The sequence below is a fragment of the Nerophis ophidion genome, linkage group LG02 (genome assembly GCF_033978795.1).
Source record: "Nerophis ophidion isolate RoL-2023_Sa linkage group LG02, RoL_Noph_v1.0, whole genome shotgun sequence".
Lineage (NCBI taxonomy): Eukaryota > Metazoa > Chordata > Actinopteri > Syngnathiformes > Syngnathidae > Nerophis > Nerophis ophidion.
Window position 1 is genome coordinate 48890995 of NC_084612.1, and position 18943 is coordinate 48909937.

General features: G+C 38.8%; 1 protein-coding gene across 9 annotated transcripts in view; it reads left to right on the forward strand.

The window, feature by feature from the left end:
- Nucleotides 1-18943, forward strand: part of anks1ab (ankyrin repeat and sterile alpha motif domain containing 1Ab) — a 152584-nt gene that overhangs the window by 50719 nt on the left and 82922 nt on the right. For all 9 annotated transcript variants that reach the window (XR_009804005.1, XR_009804010.1, XM_061885621.1 and 6 more), the window contains 2 exons: nt 16329-16427; nt 16547-16693. Coding sequence is in view for 7 of the 9 variants with exons in the window: in XM_061885621.1 (XP_061741605.1) it covers nt 16329-16427; nt 16547-16693 (246 nt within the window). In the remaining 2 variants the exon portion in view is untranslated. The remainder of the gene's footprint in view (nt 1-16328; nt 16428-16546; nt 16694-18943) is intronic.

Genomic DNA, 18943 nt, shown 5'->3' on the forward strand with positions numbered 1-18943 from the left:
AATCATGAACTTAGAATTTAATGGCAGCAACACATTGCAAAAAAGGCATTTTTCACCTGTGTCTTAAATGGTCTTTCCTTTTAACAACACTCAGTAAAGGTTTGGGAACTGAGGAGACACATTTTTGAAGTGGAATTATTTCCCGTTCTTGTTTGATGTACAGCTTAAGTTGTTCAACAATCACCCTTCTGATATTTTAGCCTTCATATTGCACCAATGGGAGACAAGACTGGACTACAGACAGGCCAGTCTAGTACCCGCACTCTTTTACTACGAAGCCACGCTGTTGTAACATGTGGCTTGACATCGTCTTGCTGAAATAAGCAGGGGCGTCCATGATATCGTTGCTTGGATGGCAACATATGTTGCTCCAAAACCTGTATGTACCTTTCAGCATTAATGGTGCCTTCACAGATGTGTAAGTTGCTCATGTCTTGGGCACTAATACATCCCCATACCATCACAGATGCTGCCTTTTACACTTTGACCCTAGAACAGTCCGGATGGTTCTTTTCCTATTTGGTCCACAGTTTTCAAAAACAATTTGAAATGTGGACTTGTCAGACCACAGAACACTTTTTCCACTTTGCATCAGTCCATCTTAGATGAGCTCGGGCACAGCAAAGCCAGCGGCGTTTCTGGGTGTTGTTGATTAATGGCTTTGGTTTTGGATAGTACACTTTTAACTTGCACTTACAGATGTAGTGACCAACTATAGTTACTGACAGTGGTTTCCTGAGGTGTTTCTGAGCCCATGTGGGGATATCCTTTACAAACTGATGTCCCTTTTTGATGCAGTACCGTCTGAGGGATCCAAATTCCGGAATATCATGGCTTACGTGCAGTGATTTCTCTAGATTATCTAAACGTTTTGATGATTTTACAGACCTTATATGGTGAAATCCCCAAATTCCTTGCAGTAACTGGTTGAGAAATGTTGTTCTCAAACAATTTGCCCACACATTTGTTGACAAAGTGGTGACCCTCACCCTGTCCTTGTTTGTGAATGAGTGAGCATTTCATGGAAGCTGCTTTTATACCCAATCATGCCACCCACATGTGCCCAATTAGCCTGTCCACCTGTGGGATGTTCCAAATAAGTGTTTGATGAGCATTCCTCAAATTTCTCACTCTTTTTTTACCACTTGTGCCAGCTTTTTTGAAACATGTTGCAGGCATCAAATTCCAAATGACCTAATATTTGCAAAAAACAACAACATTTCTCAGTGTGAACATGAAATGTATTGTCTTTGCAGTCTATTCAATTGAATACAAGTTGAAAAGGATTTCCAAATCATTGTATTCTCTTTTTGTTTACAACTTCACTGCTTTTGGGTGTTGCAGACTATTATTTGTGCACTTTTGACAAGCCATGCACCCAAAATTGGGCCGTGGAAAATAGAATTTTGTCACCTAAACCGGGCGTTGTGATGACATATCCACTTCCACCAGTGACTGCATCTGTCTTGGGGCGGCATAGCTCAGTTAGTAGAGGGGCCGTGCTAGCAACTTGAGGGGTCCAGGTTCAATCCCCGCTTCCGCCATCCTAGTCACTGCCGTTGTGTATTTCCTCGGCTCAGATCTCACACCAGGGAAACGAAAAACTCAACCAAATGGGATACATTAATATTATTATTATTATTATTTTTTTCCATTTTTTTTTAAATTATTATTCACATGTGAATAATGCTGCATAACAGACTGTATTTATATTATTCACATTTGAATAATGCTGTATAATAGACTATATTATTCACATGTAAATAATGCTGCAGAATAGACTGTATTTATATTATTGAGATATGAATAATGCTGTATAATATACTGTATTTATGTTATTCACATGTGAATAATGCTGTATAATTGACTCAATCAATCATCAATCAATGTTTACATATACATCCTGATGTGTCCTGAATCTGATGCCAAAAGATCAGATTTTAAACACTTTGGAGCGTTTGGATCAGTTCCGAGTCACTTGAGGACAAAACAATCATATCTGGTATGCAGCAACAACCGGGTCATTAAGACCACCAAAAAAAAGTTGGTGGATAGGAACATCTAAAGGTCAAATATTTTGTAGAAACGCACCCAAATGTAGGAAAAGTTGTTTTGATTTTCAACATTTTCTTCCTCCATTTATCCTGAGAGTGCTCACATGACTTCATAAAGTAATGCAGACTATGGATCATTAAGCTTCCTGACACTCATTTGCACATCAGGCCTAATGTGGTGGACCCAATGAGACGTGTGAAGGGCCCACATGTTTGGGCTTGTAAACAAGGCCAAAAGGTCAGACGCCGTTCGCCGGACGTGCCACATGAACCGACGCCATCAGTCAAGCTGACTGGCCAGGAGGGGGCAGCACACCCTCAGGATGGTTTGCAGAATAAAGTGAAAATCACAAGAGGGCCTCCAGGAGGAATATGTCCGTTTTTGAGTGGCCTATGCGGAGAGGGACGGCGGCTATGGAGGCGGTGATGTGACATTTATTTGCCACGCCTAAAGAACATCAAGCCTGCTATCGGCGATACTGATACTTTGTGCAAATATCCTTAACGTGTCTGCTAGTATTTGAAAAGTTATGTCTATTCAAATAGTAAGATAGCTATCTAAAATAACAACAGGGTAAAAATGTAAAAAAAAAACAGCAAAATGAAAGTAATGAGAAAAAGCTGACATTTTGAAACCAATTAATAATACACTACAACACTGAGTTTTTGTCTTTAAATGTACAGTGGGGCAAAAAAGTATTTAGTCAGCCACCGATTGTGCAAGTTCTCCCACTTAAAATCATGACAGAGGTCTGTAATTTTCATCATAGGTACACTTCAACTGTGAGAGACAGAATGTGAAAAAAAAATCCAGGAATTAACATTGTAGGAATTTTAAAGAATTTATTTGTAAATTATGGTGGAACATGAGTATTTGGTCAACCATTCAAAGCTCTCACTGATGGAAGGAGGTTTTGGCTCAAAATCTCACGATACATGGCCACATCCATTCTTTCCTTAACACGGATCAATCGTCCTGTCCCCTTAGCAGAAAAACAGCCCCAAAGCATGATGTTTCCACCCCCATGCTTCACAGTAGGTGTGGTGTTCTTGGGATGCAACTCAGTATTCTTCTTCCTCCAAACACGATGAGTTGTGTTTATACCAAAATGGATACATGGATGATACAGCACAGGATTGGGAGAATGTCATGTGGTCAGATGAAACCAAAGTAGAACTTTTTGGTATAAACTCAACTTGTCGTGTTTGGAGGAAGTAGAATACTGAGTTGCATCCCTAGAACACCATAACTACTGTGAAGCATGGGGGTGGAAACATCATGCTTTGGGGCTGTTTTTCTGCTAAGGGGACAGGGCGATTGATCTGTGTTAAGGAAAGAAGGAATGGGGCCATGTATCGTGAGATTTTGAGCCAAAACCTCCTTCCATCAGTGAGAGCTTTGAATGGTTGACCACCATAATTTACAAATACATTCTTTAAAATTCCTACAATGTGAATTCCTGGATTTTCTTTTTACATTCTGTCTCTCACAGTTGAAGTGTACCTATGATGAAAATTATTGACCTCCGTCATCATTTTAATAGAATAGAATAGAATAGAATAGAAAGTACTTTATTGATCCCTGGGACGAAATCCAGCACCACAGTTCGCTCACAATAAACAATAATAATAATAAATAATATATGACATATAATATATATCTAATATATAATATATGAATAATATAAATATATTCTACATATATTCTACATTTAAGTGCAGTCAAGAAGGAACATATGCATTATACAGTCTGATGGCTGTCGGTATGAAGCGGTAAGTGGGAGAACTTGCACAATCGGTGGCTGACTAAATACTTTTTTGCCTCACTGTATATCATTTTTGTATATATATATATATTTTTTTAAATATATAAAAATGGTACCCTCATACTTTACTTTGAAGTACGCAGCCCTTGGCGGAAAAAGTTTAGACACCTTGATTCCACATTTTTCAACCAGTTCCAACCCTTCCACCTTCAAAACATTCCTTAGTTGGGGACAACAAATTTTTCTATTTTTTTTGTACAAATTTTCGGTTTTCCTGAAATTCTGAAATACCCATTCTCAATTCAAACTATTACTACGTCAACATTTTTAATTCAAACACCAACCCACTCATATCATCTAGGACATCCGTGCTAGTATTGATGTATTTAAAAATTCCCGGTTTTCACGAAATTCCCAAATTTCCAGTAAATTCCCAAATTTCCAATAAATTCCCATGGACGTATTCATAGTTCTACAATGGCCAAAATTCTCCAAATGTTGAATACCCGATCCCTAGAACACCATAACTCGAAAATATCACCTTTCCTAAAATCCCTGGTTTTCCCGGAAGTTCCAGGAGTTTCTCCCCATTGACAATGAATGGGCATTATACAATCTACTGCATATCCCACCTTTCTCAACCCATTGGAACCGTTCCAATATCCACACACTCCACTCACCCTGGAAAATTAAACTATTTTTAAGTAAAAAAAAAAAAATCCAGGAATTTCCAGAACTCCCGGTTTTCCAAAGCCCTATTTTCACTTCATGCTGGAAAGTTTTCACAGTCCACATGTTTCAACCAATTCCAACCATTCAACCTTAAAAACATTCCTGAGTTGGGGACAACAAATGTTTTTATATTTTTTGTACAAATTCCCGGTTTCCCCGAAATACCTACTCTCAATTCAAACTGTTAATAAAGTCAAGATTTTAAACCGATTCAAAACACCAACCCGCTCATATCATCTAGGACATTCGTGCTAGTATCGATATATTAAAAAACTCCCATTTTTTCCGACAATCCTCACATTTCCAGTAAATTCTCATTTAAATGAAAGGACGTATTCATAGTTCTACAATGCCTTTAACTCTCAAAATTTTGCTTACTATGTCTGACATTTTAACCATCCACACACACTACTTCTCTAAAATATCGAAGACAAAACGTGTTTCACCTTTCCCAAAATTCCTGGTTTCCCTTCAATTTCCAGAAATTGCTCCCCATTGACAATGAATGGGCATTATACAATCTACTTTAAATCCTACATTTCTCAACCCATTGGAATCGTTCCAACATCCACACACTGCACTCACCATGGATAATTAAACTATTTTTACGTAAAAAAAATTCCAGGAATTTACAGAATTCCCGGTGTTCTATTTTTACTTCTTGCTGGAAAGTTTTCACTTTACACATTTTTCAACCAATTCCAACCATTCCACCTTCAAAACATTCCTTAGTTGGGGACAACACACTTTTCTATTTTTTCTTCCCAGTTTTCCAGAAATTCTGAAATACCCATTCTCAATTCAAACTGTTACTACGTCAACATTTTTAAACCGATTTAAAACACCAACCTACTCATATCATCTAGGACATTCATGCTAGAACCGATAAATTTTAAAATTTACATTTTTTTCCCCGAAATTTTGAGTAAATTCCTATTCAAATGAATGGACGTATTCATAGTTCTACAATGCCTAAAACTTTCAGAATGTTACATACCCAATTCTGACCTTTTAACCATCCACACACAGTACTCCTCCGAGATATTCAAGGCAAAACATGTTTTCCATTTTCTAAAATTCCTGGTTTACCCCAAATTTCCTGGAATATCTCCCCATTGTCAATGAATGGGAAATAAACAATCTACTGCATATCCCACATTGCTCAACTGATTCGAACGGTTCCACCATCCACAGACTCCACTCAATTCATATGGGGCGGCATGGCGTAGTGGGTAGAGCGGCCGTGCCAGAAACCTTAGGGTTGAAGGTTCGCTTCCCACCTATTAACATCCAAATCGCTGCCATTGTGTCCTTGGGCAGGACACTTCACCCTTGCCCCCGGTGCCGCTCACACTGGTGAATGAATGATGAATGAATGATTGGTGGTGGTCGGAGGGGCTGTAGGCGCAAACTGGCAGCCACGCTTCTGTCAGTCTACCCCAGGGCAGCTGTGGCTACAGATGTAGCTTACCACCACCAGGTGTGAATGAATGATGCGTTCCCACTTCTCTGTGAGCGCTTTGAGTATCTAACAATAGAAAAGCGCAATATAAATCTAATCCATTATCATTATTATCACCCTGGACAATCACACTATTTTCAAGTTAAAACTAATTCCAGGAATTTCCAGAATTCATGGTTTTCCAAAGCCCTATTTTCACTTCTAGTTAGAAAGTTTTCACAGACCACATTTTTCGACCAATTCTGAAAATTCCACCTTCAAAACATTCCATAGTTGGGGACAACAAATATTTCAATTTTTTTTTTTACAAATTTCCAATTTTCCCGAAATTCTGAAATACCCATTTTCAATTCAAACTGTAACTACGTCAACATTTGTAAACGGATTCAAAACACCAAACCACCATCTAGAGCATTCGTGCAAGTATTGATATATTAAAACATTTACATTTTTTCTCCGAAATTCCCAAATTTCCATTAAATTCCCATTCAAATGAAGTAGTTCTACAATGCCTAAATCTCTCAAAATTGTGCGTACCCGATTCTGACCTTTTAACCATCCACATACACTACTCCTCCGAGATATCCAAGGCAAAACATGTTTCACCTTTCCCAATATTCCTGGTTTCCCCTTAACTTCCAGGAATTTCTCTCCATTGACAATGGAAGAAATTATACAATCTACTGCATGTCCCACATTTCTCAACCGAATGGGAGTGTTCCAACATCCATTCAAACTATTTTCAAGTTAAAAAAAATTCCAGGAACTTCCAGAATTCCCGGTTTTCCAAAGCCCTATTTTCACTTCTGGCTGGAAAGTTTCCACAGTCCATATTTTTCAACTAAATCCAACTAATCCACCTTCAAAACATTCCTCTCAGTTGGCAATTGCACATTTTATAAATGAATATTATTCTTAGTTACTTAAAATACAGAGCTTACCAAAAATGTGTTTTTGGCTGTTTTTTTCAAATGTCAGTGAATTGTGAAGTGTAGGGAATTATATTTATATAGCGCTTTTCTCTAGTGACTCAAAGTGCTTTTACATAGTGAAACCCAATATCTAAGTTACATTTAAAGCAGTGTGGGTGGCACTGGGAGCAGGTGGGTGAAGTGTCTTGCCCAAGGACACAGCGGTAGCGATAGCGGGGATTGAACCTGGAACGCTCAAGTTGCTGGCACGGCCACTTCACCAAACAAGCTGTACCGCCTCAGTATCAATCTGGCCACCGCATACTTTGACTTGGTGGAAAAAGTTTGGAAACCCCTGAAGTAAAGCATGAAAAATATGGATATTTTCATTTGAGGATCGATATTAGAGCATAAAGATGTGGTATCGATGGCCCGAGGAGCAGAGAAGCAGCTTTTGAGGGATGCTAAATTATGAAGAGCCTTTACAAGAGCATTATCATTTCAAGCTGACAGGAAGTGGGTCGCCTGTCAACGTTTGATGACGATTCCCTCCTTTGCCCCTCCCCCGACACGCTTTGTTGCCCGAGCTAATGTGGCAAATTGTCTTGTGGGAAGACTTCTCCCCCCTCATGAATATCACATGGCTGTTGCAAAAGGTTAGCATGCTTACCGCGTGTCAACGCTGGCATGCCAGCTCTTACCAAAACGAATGCTTCTTGTCCGGGGTGGAGAGAGCGAGTCTAATTTGCCGGCGTGCGCAGCGAGACGGACCACTTCCATGTGCAAGTCGCCGCGCATCAGATCAGAGCTCCGCCGCTCATTATGCGACTACTCAAGCATGCATTCCCGTCACACGTTTGCCATGCAGCGTGACATCACATTGTGGAGGGGGGGGTAAGATTCCCAAGGCAAACGCAAATAAGTGAAGATCGTACTTGTCGGTGACCTTTAATCAACCCCCCCCCCTCATCGTGGCCTGCTGCAGTGGTTGTTGATGGCGAGCCAAGGACAGCAAACATTTTTACATTATTGGCCAAAGACAATCCATATGCTGCAGTCTGCACGTCGGTGAAAACGCTTAGCTGCACATTTCCTGGCTGTATATCTTTGCATCCGCCCAATACGTGGCTGACAGGGAAAACGTTGCAAAAATAACAAAGAAAAGGTTGCAGAATAAAGAAAAAGGTTGCAGAATGACAAAGAAAATGTTGCAAAATAAAGAAAAGGCTGCAAAATGTCACAGAAAATGTTGGAATATAAGGAGAATATTGAAAAGTAAAAAAAAAAAATCTTGCAAAATGACAAAGAAAATGTTGCACAATATGGAAAATATTGCAAAATAAAGAAAACATTACAAAATGAAAAAGGAAATGTAAAATAAGGAAATCATTGCAAAATTAAGAACATGTTGCAAAATAAAGAAAATTTTGCAAAATAAAGAAAACGTTGCAAAATAAAAAGGAAAACCTTGCACAATGAAGAAAACATTGCAAAATAACAAGAAACACGTAGCAAAATGACAAAGTAAACGTTGCAAACTGACAAAGAAAATGTTGCAAAACAAAGAAAAGGTTGCAAAATAAAGAAAAAGTTCCAAAATCTCAAATACAATTTTGCAAAATAAGGAAAATATTGCAAAAAAAAAAGAAAATATCGCAAAATATCAATGAAAACAAAGCAAAATAAGAAAAAAAATGTAAAATAAAGAAAACATTGCAAAATAGCAAGAAAAATGTTGCAAAATGAAGACAACATTGCAAAATGACAGAGAAAACGTCACAAAATAAGGAGATAGTTGCAAAATAACAAGAAAAACATTGTTAAGTAAAGAAAACATTGCAAAATAAGGAAATACATTGCAAAATAAGGAAAACCTTGCAAAATGAAGTAAACATTGCAAAATAATAAGGAAAACCTTGCAAAATGACAAAGGAAAATGTTGAAATATGACAATGTCAAATAAAATGTTGCAAAATAAGGAAAATATTACAAAATAAAGAAAACATTGCAAAATGACAAAGAAAACAATGTAAAATAACAAAGATAATGTGAAATAAAGAAAACGTTGCAAAATAACAAGCAAAATATTGCAAAATAAAGAAAACGTTCCAAAATGACAAAGAAATGTTGTATAATACGGATATTGTTGCAAAATTACAAAGAAAATGTTGCAAAATAACAAAGAAAATGTTGCAAAATAAAGAAAATATTGCAAAATGATGAGAACGTTGCAAAATGACAAAGAAAGAAATGCAAAATAAAGAAAATGTTGTAATATAAAGAGAACTTTGCAAAATAACAGGCAAAAAATTGCAAAATAAAGAAAACGTTGCATAGTAAGAAAAATGTTGCAACAAAAAAGAAAATGTTAAAAAATGACAAAGAAAATCTTGTAAAATAAGGAAATGGTTGCAAAATAACAATGAAAACATTGAAAAAATAAAGAAAACGTTGCAAAACAAAGAAAACATTACAAAATAAGGAAACATTGCAAAATAAAGAAAACCTTACAAAATTAAGAAAACGTTGCAAAATAATATGGAAAACGTTGCAAAATGACAAAGAACATTTTGCAAAATAAGGAAAACGTTGCAAAATGACAAATAAATTGTTGCAAAATTAAGAAAAGTTTAAAAATGTCAAATAAAATGTTGCAAAATAAAGAAGATGTTACAAAATGACAAAGGAAATGTTGTATAACAAGGAAATCGTTGCAAAATTACAAAGAAAATGTTGCAAAAAAGAAAAGGTCTCAAAATAAAGAAAAGGTTGCAAAATGTCAAAGAAAATGTTGCAAAATAAGGAAGATATTGCAAAATAAATAAAATGTTGCAAAATGACAAAGAAAACAATGTAAAACAAAGAAAATGTTGTAAAATAAAGAAAACGTTGCAAAATAAGAAAAATGTTAAAAAAAAATTACAAAATGACAAAGAAAATGTTGGAAAATAAGGAAATTGTTGCAAAATAATAAGGAAAACATTGCAAAATGACAAAGAAAACATTGCAAAATAAGAAGGAAATTGGTGCAAAATAAAGAAAACGTTGCAAAATGACATAGAAAAGGTTGCCAAGTAAAGAAAAGGTTGCCAAAGGTTTGATGCCACCAAAGCAGCGAGTGAATGCTTTGTTCCCTGCGAGTGGCAGCGCATCACATTCATCTCCCTCGCCATGCACTATTTATTTGTTTCACTTCATTGTCCTCCCACTCGCCTTGTAGCACGGCTCTGTGCGTGTGTGAGCGTGTGTGTGTGCACGTGTGCGTGCGTGCGTGTGGATGCTAAATGCTCTGTTGTAACATCTAAGCAGACATGTTTCCACCAAGCGGTGCTGTCCAGTTCCCTTGAAAAAGGTCTCATCTGATCTGGGATTACTTTACTTGTTTTTGTGAAAAATATATTTCAATGCTTTTTATTACAAAAAGAAAATACGTCTATTTGAGGAAGATTTTCTCATTACTTTCTCCTTTTCACAGTGCGAGGTTTTAGCCAATGACCTCACATTCCGTAATAGAATAACCAGTTGAGTGTAGGGATGGAAGTGGTGCCATATCTATGGTACCTATTCCACTTTTTATTCTGGTTATGAATGTTTTTAATTTGGGGGGGTAAGAAAACAAGAAGGTGGATTAGCATAATTTGTGTAGTTTAGAGGTAACATAACCTTACAATCATTATGTCCAGTCTTTTGCAGGCCACATTAAATGATGTGATGGGCCTCTTTAAATAGAAAAATGATGTGGGAGCGTGGCGGGCAATTTAATTCATGTGAAGCAGTGTTCATTATTTTTAAAAACGTTGCAAAATGACAAAGAATGTTGCAAAATGAGGAAATTATTGCTGCGATGAGCAGGCGACTTGTCCAGGGTGTGAACCGCCTTCCGCACGAATGCAGCTGGGATAGGCTCCAGCACCCTCTGCGACCCCAAAAGGGACAAGCGGTAGAAAATGGATGGATATAAGGAAAATATTGCCAAAGAAATAAAATGTTGTAAGATCAATCAATCAATCAATGTTTACTTATATAGCCCTAAATCACTAGTGTCTCAAAGGGCTGCACAAACCACCACGACATCCTCGGTAGGCCCACATAAGGGCAAGGAAAACTCACACCCAGTGGGACATCGGTGACAATAATGACCTAGTGGGACGTCGGTGACAATAATGACTATGAGAACCTTAGAGAGGAGGAAAGCAATGGATGTCGAGCGGGTCTAACATGATACTGTGAAAGTTCAATCCACAATGGATCCAACACAGTCGCAAGAGTCCAGTCCAAAGCGGGTCCAACTCAGCAGAGAGAATCCCGTTCACAGCGGAGCCACCAGGAAACCATCCCAAGCGGAGGCGGATCAGCAGCGCAGAGATGTCCCCAGCCGATACACAGGCAAGCAGTACATGGCCACCGGATCGGACCGGACCCCCTCCACAGGGGAGAGTGGGACATAGAAGAAAAAGCAAAGAAACAGCAGATCAACTGGTCTAAAAAGGGAGTCTATTTAAAGGCTACAGTATACAAATGAGTTTTAAGGTGAGACTTAAATGCTTCTACTGAGGTGGTATCTCGAACTGTTACCGGGAGGGCATTCCAGAGTACTGGAGCCCGAACGGAAAACGCTCTATAGCCCGCAGACTTTTTTTGGGCTTTGGGAATCACTAACAAGCCGGAGTCCTTTGAACGCAGATTTCTTGCCGGGACATATGGTACAATACAATCGGCAAGATAGGATGGAGCTAGACCGTGTAGTATTTTATACGTAAGTAGTAAAACCTTAAAGTCACATCTTAAGTGCACAGGAAGCCAGTGCAGGTGAGCCAGTACAGGCGTAATGTGATCAAACTTTCTTGTTCTTGTCAAAAGTCTAGCAGCCGCATTTTGTACCAACTGTAATCTTTTAATGCTAGACATGGGGAGACCCGAAAATAATACGTTACAGTAGTCGAGGCGAGACGTAACAAACGCATGGATAATGATCTCAGCGTCTTTAGTGGACAGAATGGAGCGAATTTTAGCGATATTACGGAGATGAAAGAAGGCCGTTTTAGTAACGCTTTTAATGTGTGCCTCAAAGGAGAGAGTTGGGTCGAAGATAATACCCAGATTCTTTACCGTGTCGCCTTGTTTAATTGTTTGGTTGTCAAATGTTAGAGTTGTATTATTAAATAGAGTTCGGTGTCTAGCAGGACCGATAATCAGCATTTCCGTTTTTTTGGCGTTGAGTTGCAAAAAGTTAGCGGACATCCATTGTTTAATTTCATTAAGACACGCCTCCAGCTGACTACAATCCGGCGTGTTGGTCAGCTTTAGGGGCATGTAGAGTTGGGTGTCATCAGCATAACAGTGAAAGCTAACACCGTATTTGCGTATGATGTCACCTAGCGGCAGCATGTAGATGCTGAAGAGTGCTGGGCCAAGGACCGAACCCTGGGGAACTCCACACGTTACCTTAACGTAGTCCGAGGTCACATTGTTATGGGAGACACACTGCATCCTATCAGTAAGATAAGAGTTAAACCAAGACAGGGCTAAGTCTGACATACCGATTCGTGTTTTGATACGTTCTAATAAAATATTATGATCGACGGTATCGAAAGCAGCGCTAAGATCGAGGAGCAGCAACATAGATGACGCATCAGAATCCATCGTTAGCAATAGATCATTAGTCATTTTTGCGAGGGCTGTCTCCGTCGAGTGATTTGCCCTGAAACCGGATTGAAAGGTTTCACATAGATTGTTAGACGCTAAGTGTTCATTTAACTGCTCCGCAACAATTTTTTCGAGGATTTTTGAAATAAAGGGAAGGTGAGACACCGGTCGGTAGTTTACCATGAGGTCAGGATCGAGGTTAGGTCTTTTAAGAAGAGGATGAATAACCGCTTTTTTGAATGCTAGGGGAACAGTGCCCGAGGAAAGTGATAAGTTTATAATATTTAGCACTGATGGACCTAATAATACAAAGAGCTCCTTGATCAGTTTCCCAGGAAGAGGGTCAAGTAAACATGTTGTTTGTTTTATTCCATTTACACGTTGTAACAATTCCTCTAATGTTATTTCCTCAAAACGAGAGAAACTATTTTGGAGGGCAGTATCCGCCGTATATACAATCGTGTCAGTGTTAATAGAACCCCGTTGTAGCTGGGACGCATTGTCTTTAATCTCCTTTCTAATGACTTCAATTTTCTTACTAAAGAATTGCATAAAGTCATCAGCTGAGTGGGTGGAGCTACTGGAAGGAGTCCCTTGTTGGGTTAGCGATGCTACCGTACTAAACAAAAATTTAGGATCGTTTTTATTACGGTGGATGAGATTTGAGTAATAATTAGCTTTAGCTAAGGTAAGCATGCGTTTATAAGTTATTAAACCATCACTAAATGCTTGATGGTGCACCTCAAGTTTAGTCGTGCGCCATTTGCGTTCCAGCTTTCTGCATAATAATTTCTGAGCTCTAGTTTCTTCTGTAAACCACGGGGTGCGCTTTTTTGGAGCCTTTTTTAACTTTAGCGGTGCTATGTTATCAATGGTTTCGCGCAGGGCGTCGTTAAAGTTGTTAGTGAGGTTATCAATAGAGCCCACATACTTTGGGAATTGTGCCATTACCGAGGGCAGTAGGTCAGCAAGAGTTGTCGTTGTGGCCGTATTAATGTTGCGGCTGCTATAGCAGTTATTATTATTATTAGTTTGACGAACATGCGTCTGAACCTCGAATTTTATAAGGTAATGATCGGACAATACTTTAGTATACGGGAGTATCGTAACTTTGGAAGCGGTGATGCCCCTGACAAGCACTAGGTCTATCGTATTACCGTTGCGATGCGTGGGTTCATTTATTATTTGTGTGAGACCACAGCTATCAATTACAGTCTGGAGTGCTACGCACGGTGGGTCCGATGGGGTATTCATGTGGATATTAAAGTCCCCCATTATGATTATATTATCGGCGTGTGTCACTAGATCAGCAACGAACTCTGAGAATTCATTGATAAAGTCCGAACAGGGCCCTGGGGGGCGGTAGATAACAGCCAGGTGTAGAGGCAGCGGTGTGACAGACCTCATAGTAAGCACCTCAAACGATTTATATTTATTATTTATGTTAGGACTAAGGTTAAAGTTTTCGTTGTATATTAGTGCGACCCCCCCACCCCTTTTGAGCGGACGGGATATATGCGCATGTGTAAAGTTAGGAGGACATGCCTCATTTAGCGCAAAAAAGTCGTTTGGTTTAAGCCAGGTTTCGCTGAGACCGATGACGTTAAGATTGTTGTCTCTGATGATATCATTAACTAACAACGTTTTGGGAGACAATGATCTTATGTTTAAAAAACCTACATTATAGGTAGTGGGCTGTTTTAGGGAATTTTTGATCAAATTATCCGTAGTAGCAATATTAATAATGTTGTGTTTATTATGCCCAGTGCATTCAGTATAATTACGACCATATCTAGGAATTGATACGACGGGAATGTTCCAATTGTTTGATTGTTGCTTTGATAAACTGCACGCATCATGGTTAGCCACCTCAGTAACGGGGATTTTCGGATTGTTTGTTTGTTGCTTTGATAAACTGCACGTATCATAGTTAGCCACCTCAGTAACGGGGATTTTCCGATTGTTTGTTTGTTGCTTTGATAAACTGCACGCATCATAGTTAGCCACCTCAGTAAAACACATGTCCAACTCTGAAACACTCAAAGCAGAAAAAACTTGTTCTAATTTAACAGACTCCTTACCCAGACCAGTAGTCTCGCATTTTCCATCTAAATCCGTCTTCAGGGTGGAGGGAAGTGGTGTTCTGTGGGGATTAGCCTTCTGCTTTGTTTTTAGCCCCGCTCGACATCCGCGTTTCCGATCACACCGCTGGCGTCTGCTCCGTAGACGGCCCCCGCTGCTACTAGACTCCGTTGCTTCACAGGCCGCTGGATGTAGCCGCCGACGTATCCCCATGCTAGTTAGCATGTTTAGCACGCCCGCGTCTATCAGTCCAAAACGGCCCGATATGTCCATATCCAGAAGTGTCTGGCGGTCGTACGTGATCACGGAGTGACCACGATGCGAGCCAGCCATGAAGTCTGCAGAACTGTCCGGCATTTCCGCCAAATGTTCCATCTTTAGCAAGAGCACCGCAGTGTCGCAGCCCGTCCGGGCGCCGCCATCTTGCCAGATAAAGAAATTGTTGCAAAAAAACAAAGAAAACATTGTAAAATAACAAGAAAACCGCTGCAAAATGACAAAAAACATTGCAAAATAAAGAAAACGTGATAAAATAAGGAAAGTGTTCCAAAATTACAAAGAAATCGTTGTTTAATAAAGAAAATGTTGCAAAATGACTAAAAAACGTTGCAAAAATAAAGAAAAAGTTGCAAAATAACAAGGAAATTGTTGCAAAATGATTAAGAAAACGTTGCAAAATAAAGAAAACATGATAAAACAAGGAAAGAGTTGCAAAATTACAATGAAACCATTGCACAATAATGATAACGTTGCAAAAATGGGGAAAGTGTTGCAGAATGTCAAAGAAAATGTTGCAAAATAAGTAAATCGCTGCAAAATTACTAAGAAAACATCGCAAAAAAAGAAAACGTGATAAAATAAGGAAATCATTGCAAAATTAAAAAGAAAACTTTGCAAAATAAAGAAAAAAAGAACATGTTTTTGCAAAATGACACAGAAAAACAATGCAAAATGTCAAAGAAAATGTTGCAAAATAAGGACAACATTCCAAAGGAAAGAACATTTTGTAAAATAAGGAAATTGTTCCGAAATTACAAAGAAAATGTTGAAAAATGACAACAACCAAAAAAAGGCAAAATAAAGAAAACGTTGCAAAATGACAAAGAACACGTTGCAAAATAACAAGGAAATCCTTGCAAAATAAGGAAAGTGTTGCATAATGACCAAGAAAACATTGCAGGATGTCAAAGAAAATGTTGCAAATTAAGAAAAACGTTGCAAAATGACAAAGAAAACTTTACAACTTACAATTTACTTTACAATGACTATCTCCAGCCTTTTGCACGCGCACACACACACACACACACACACACACACACACACACACACACACACACACACACACACACACACGCACACACACACACACACACACACACACACACACACACACACACAGACAGCCCGGCCCAAATTGGTTGAACCCAACGTGGCCCCCATGTCAAAAGGTTTGGGGCCCCCTGCTCTGGACTTTGACTAAGGAGAGTTCATGAAGACTTTCACTGGATGACAGATTTAATTGTCCAAACTTATTTGGAACTCTTTGCATGCGCATGTTCACTATCTTTATTTCTATGCATCTCCTGCGTGTGTGTCTGTGTGTGTGCGTGTGTGTGTGTGTGTGTGTGTGTGTGTGTGTGTGTGTGTGTGTGTGTGTGTGTGTGTGTGTGTGCAGGGAAGTAACGTGATGGAGGACCAGGATCTCAGAGACATTGGGATCACAGACCCAGGGCACAGGAAGAAAATCCTCCATGCTGCACGCAACCTGCCCAAGGTAGGACCGGAATCCGTCATGATCTGAGTTGGCAGGTTCCACATAGACCGTTTAGATGTTCCTGGTGTGTTGTTGCAAGACCACTGTGGACACTCACCTGAGTTGTGTCCGTGTCGCAGGTCAAAGCTCTGGGCTGTGACGGCAGCACGTCCTTAGCCTCATGGCTGGATGGTCTGGGTCTGCAGGAGTACCTGCCCAACTTCCTGTCCAGTGGCTACCGCACCCTGGAGTGCGTGAAGAACCTGTGGGAGTTGGAGATCATCAACGTGAGGCGCATGAAATACCTATCTATAATAATAATAATAATAGATTTTATTTGTAAAAAGCACTTTACATTGAGTAAACAACCTCAAAGTGCTACAGTGTATATAAAAAATAAAAAGATTATAAAATAAAAAAATAATAAAAACTACAACAGCCTAGTATCAATATATCTAGGCTGTTGTAGTTTTTATTATTTTTTTATTTAGTATTTTTAGTATCAATATATCTAAAAAAAAGGCTTTTTTTAAAAAGAGAAGGGTTTTTAAGCCGTTTATAGAACCATTCACAGTCTGTGGTGCCATCAGGTTGTCAGGGAGAGTGTTCCACAGACTGGGAGCGGCAGAGCAGAAAGCCCGGTTTCCCATTGTTCGTATTTATCATTTCATAGGCCCACTTTTTTACAGTACAGTGGATGTACTGGTACCAATAATACAATAACATAAATAATATAATGTATAAAGTACCACGATACTAATGAATTAAAGACTGTACTATACTGCTTCTAAAAAATACGGGTACTTTCTTTTTATTCTGGATGACGCCCTGTTGGTAAAACGAGCAGAGGCGCAGGTTAAACAATGCACACACACACACAGAGTACTTGCATACTGAAACAGGGTGGATTAAAAACCGACTATATAATTGAAAGTTATAACACTGAAGCGCCGCTCTGCAGGAGGCGCTTAGCTTGCTTTAACGTCCATCCTTGGTCGGTAGTGTTTGAGCTGGGTAACAACTTTAAAAAAACGTGGCGTGAAGTGTGGCGTGGCTGAGTGCAAGCCTCTGTCCTATAGTTTTGTTCAAAAAGTGGCACAATTGTGGTCTTAACCACTTCTGGAAAAAAAAAGGAGCTATTAAAAAAAAAGGACAATTTTCAAACATGACTTTTAACGCCATCACCTGGAACATGGCATTTTCACCTTGGCAAGTTTGAGTCAAAACATGTTCTATTCTGTTGCACAGGTAGCTTTTCTGCGGGCTACATAAAACGTACAGTATTCTTAAAAAAGCAATATTCCTATTCAAAGATTAATAACTAAGAAAAACTTAAATATACTATGTATACTAGGGTTGTACAGGTATACTAGTATAGTATCAGTATTAATGAATCAAAAACGGTACTATACCCTATTTGAAAAGTACCGGTTCCCCATTTTTATAAAACAATATTTTAACGGGCAAAACGACGCGTCGTGCCATTGCTAGTTTCTACGAGCAGAGGAGCATGTTCGGCAGCGCGCGCACACAGAGTACTTACAAGCAGACACAGTGTGTAGACAGAAAAGGGAGAACGGACGCATTTTGGTGGAAAAATTTAATAACACTGGAAGACCCTCATGAAGAGGTCTCTTTAAGACATGGCTGGCTAGCTACTTTTGAGCTACTTCTAAAATACTAATCCTGGCCTCCATGGCGACAAGTAAAGTATGTTTCTTACATGTAATATTATCACTGGAGGACGAGGAATAACACATGCTTAATGACACACCGTAGGAGGATACAATAGCTCACCACTAACAGGGAGCTAGCGTTCCTGAATGTAAACAAATGCCAATGTTTGAAAGATATGTGATAGCTTTCATCTAAATTAATCTAAAATATATTTAGTAAGAAGAATCAATTACTATATTAAGACATTACTTCCATTCTTTAGTGGGCCATATAAATTAATGTGGAGGGCCAAATCTGGCCCCTGGGCCTTGAGTTTGACAACAGCTGTTTACAAAAGACTATAAAAATTAGAGTCAATACCTCCCTGTTTGGCACTCAGCATGTATATGTAGTATAAAGTAGCATTAATGATAACATGTTATACATACACTATGTAAGTATATATATAATGTAGTAACATTCATAATAACAGTTCATAATAAACTAAATAAACTAATCTTATATATATAAGTATACAGTATATGTAATGTAGTAACATTTAGGGTTGGAATTGGGGGTTAAATCACCAAAAAGATTCCCAAGCGTGGCCACCGCTGCTGCTCACTGCTCCCATCAATTTCCAGGGGATGATCAAGGGTGATGGGTCAAATGCAGAGAGTAATTTCACCACACCTAGTGTGTGTGCGACTATCAGTGATACTTTTTAATATGCAACAAAAACACCAACAATTTTACAGTCAAATTCTTGCGACTGAGCTACCAATTTTTACATTTTAGGTTAAAAAAATATGATAATCAAACGCTTAGGACTTTTTTCTCCAAGCGCCGCCATAATGACAATAAAACACAGCAGCGTAGTA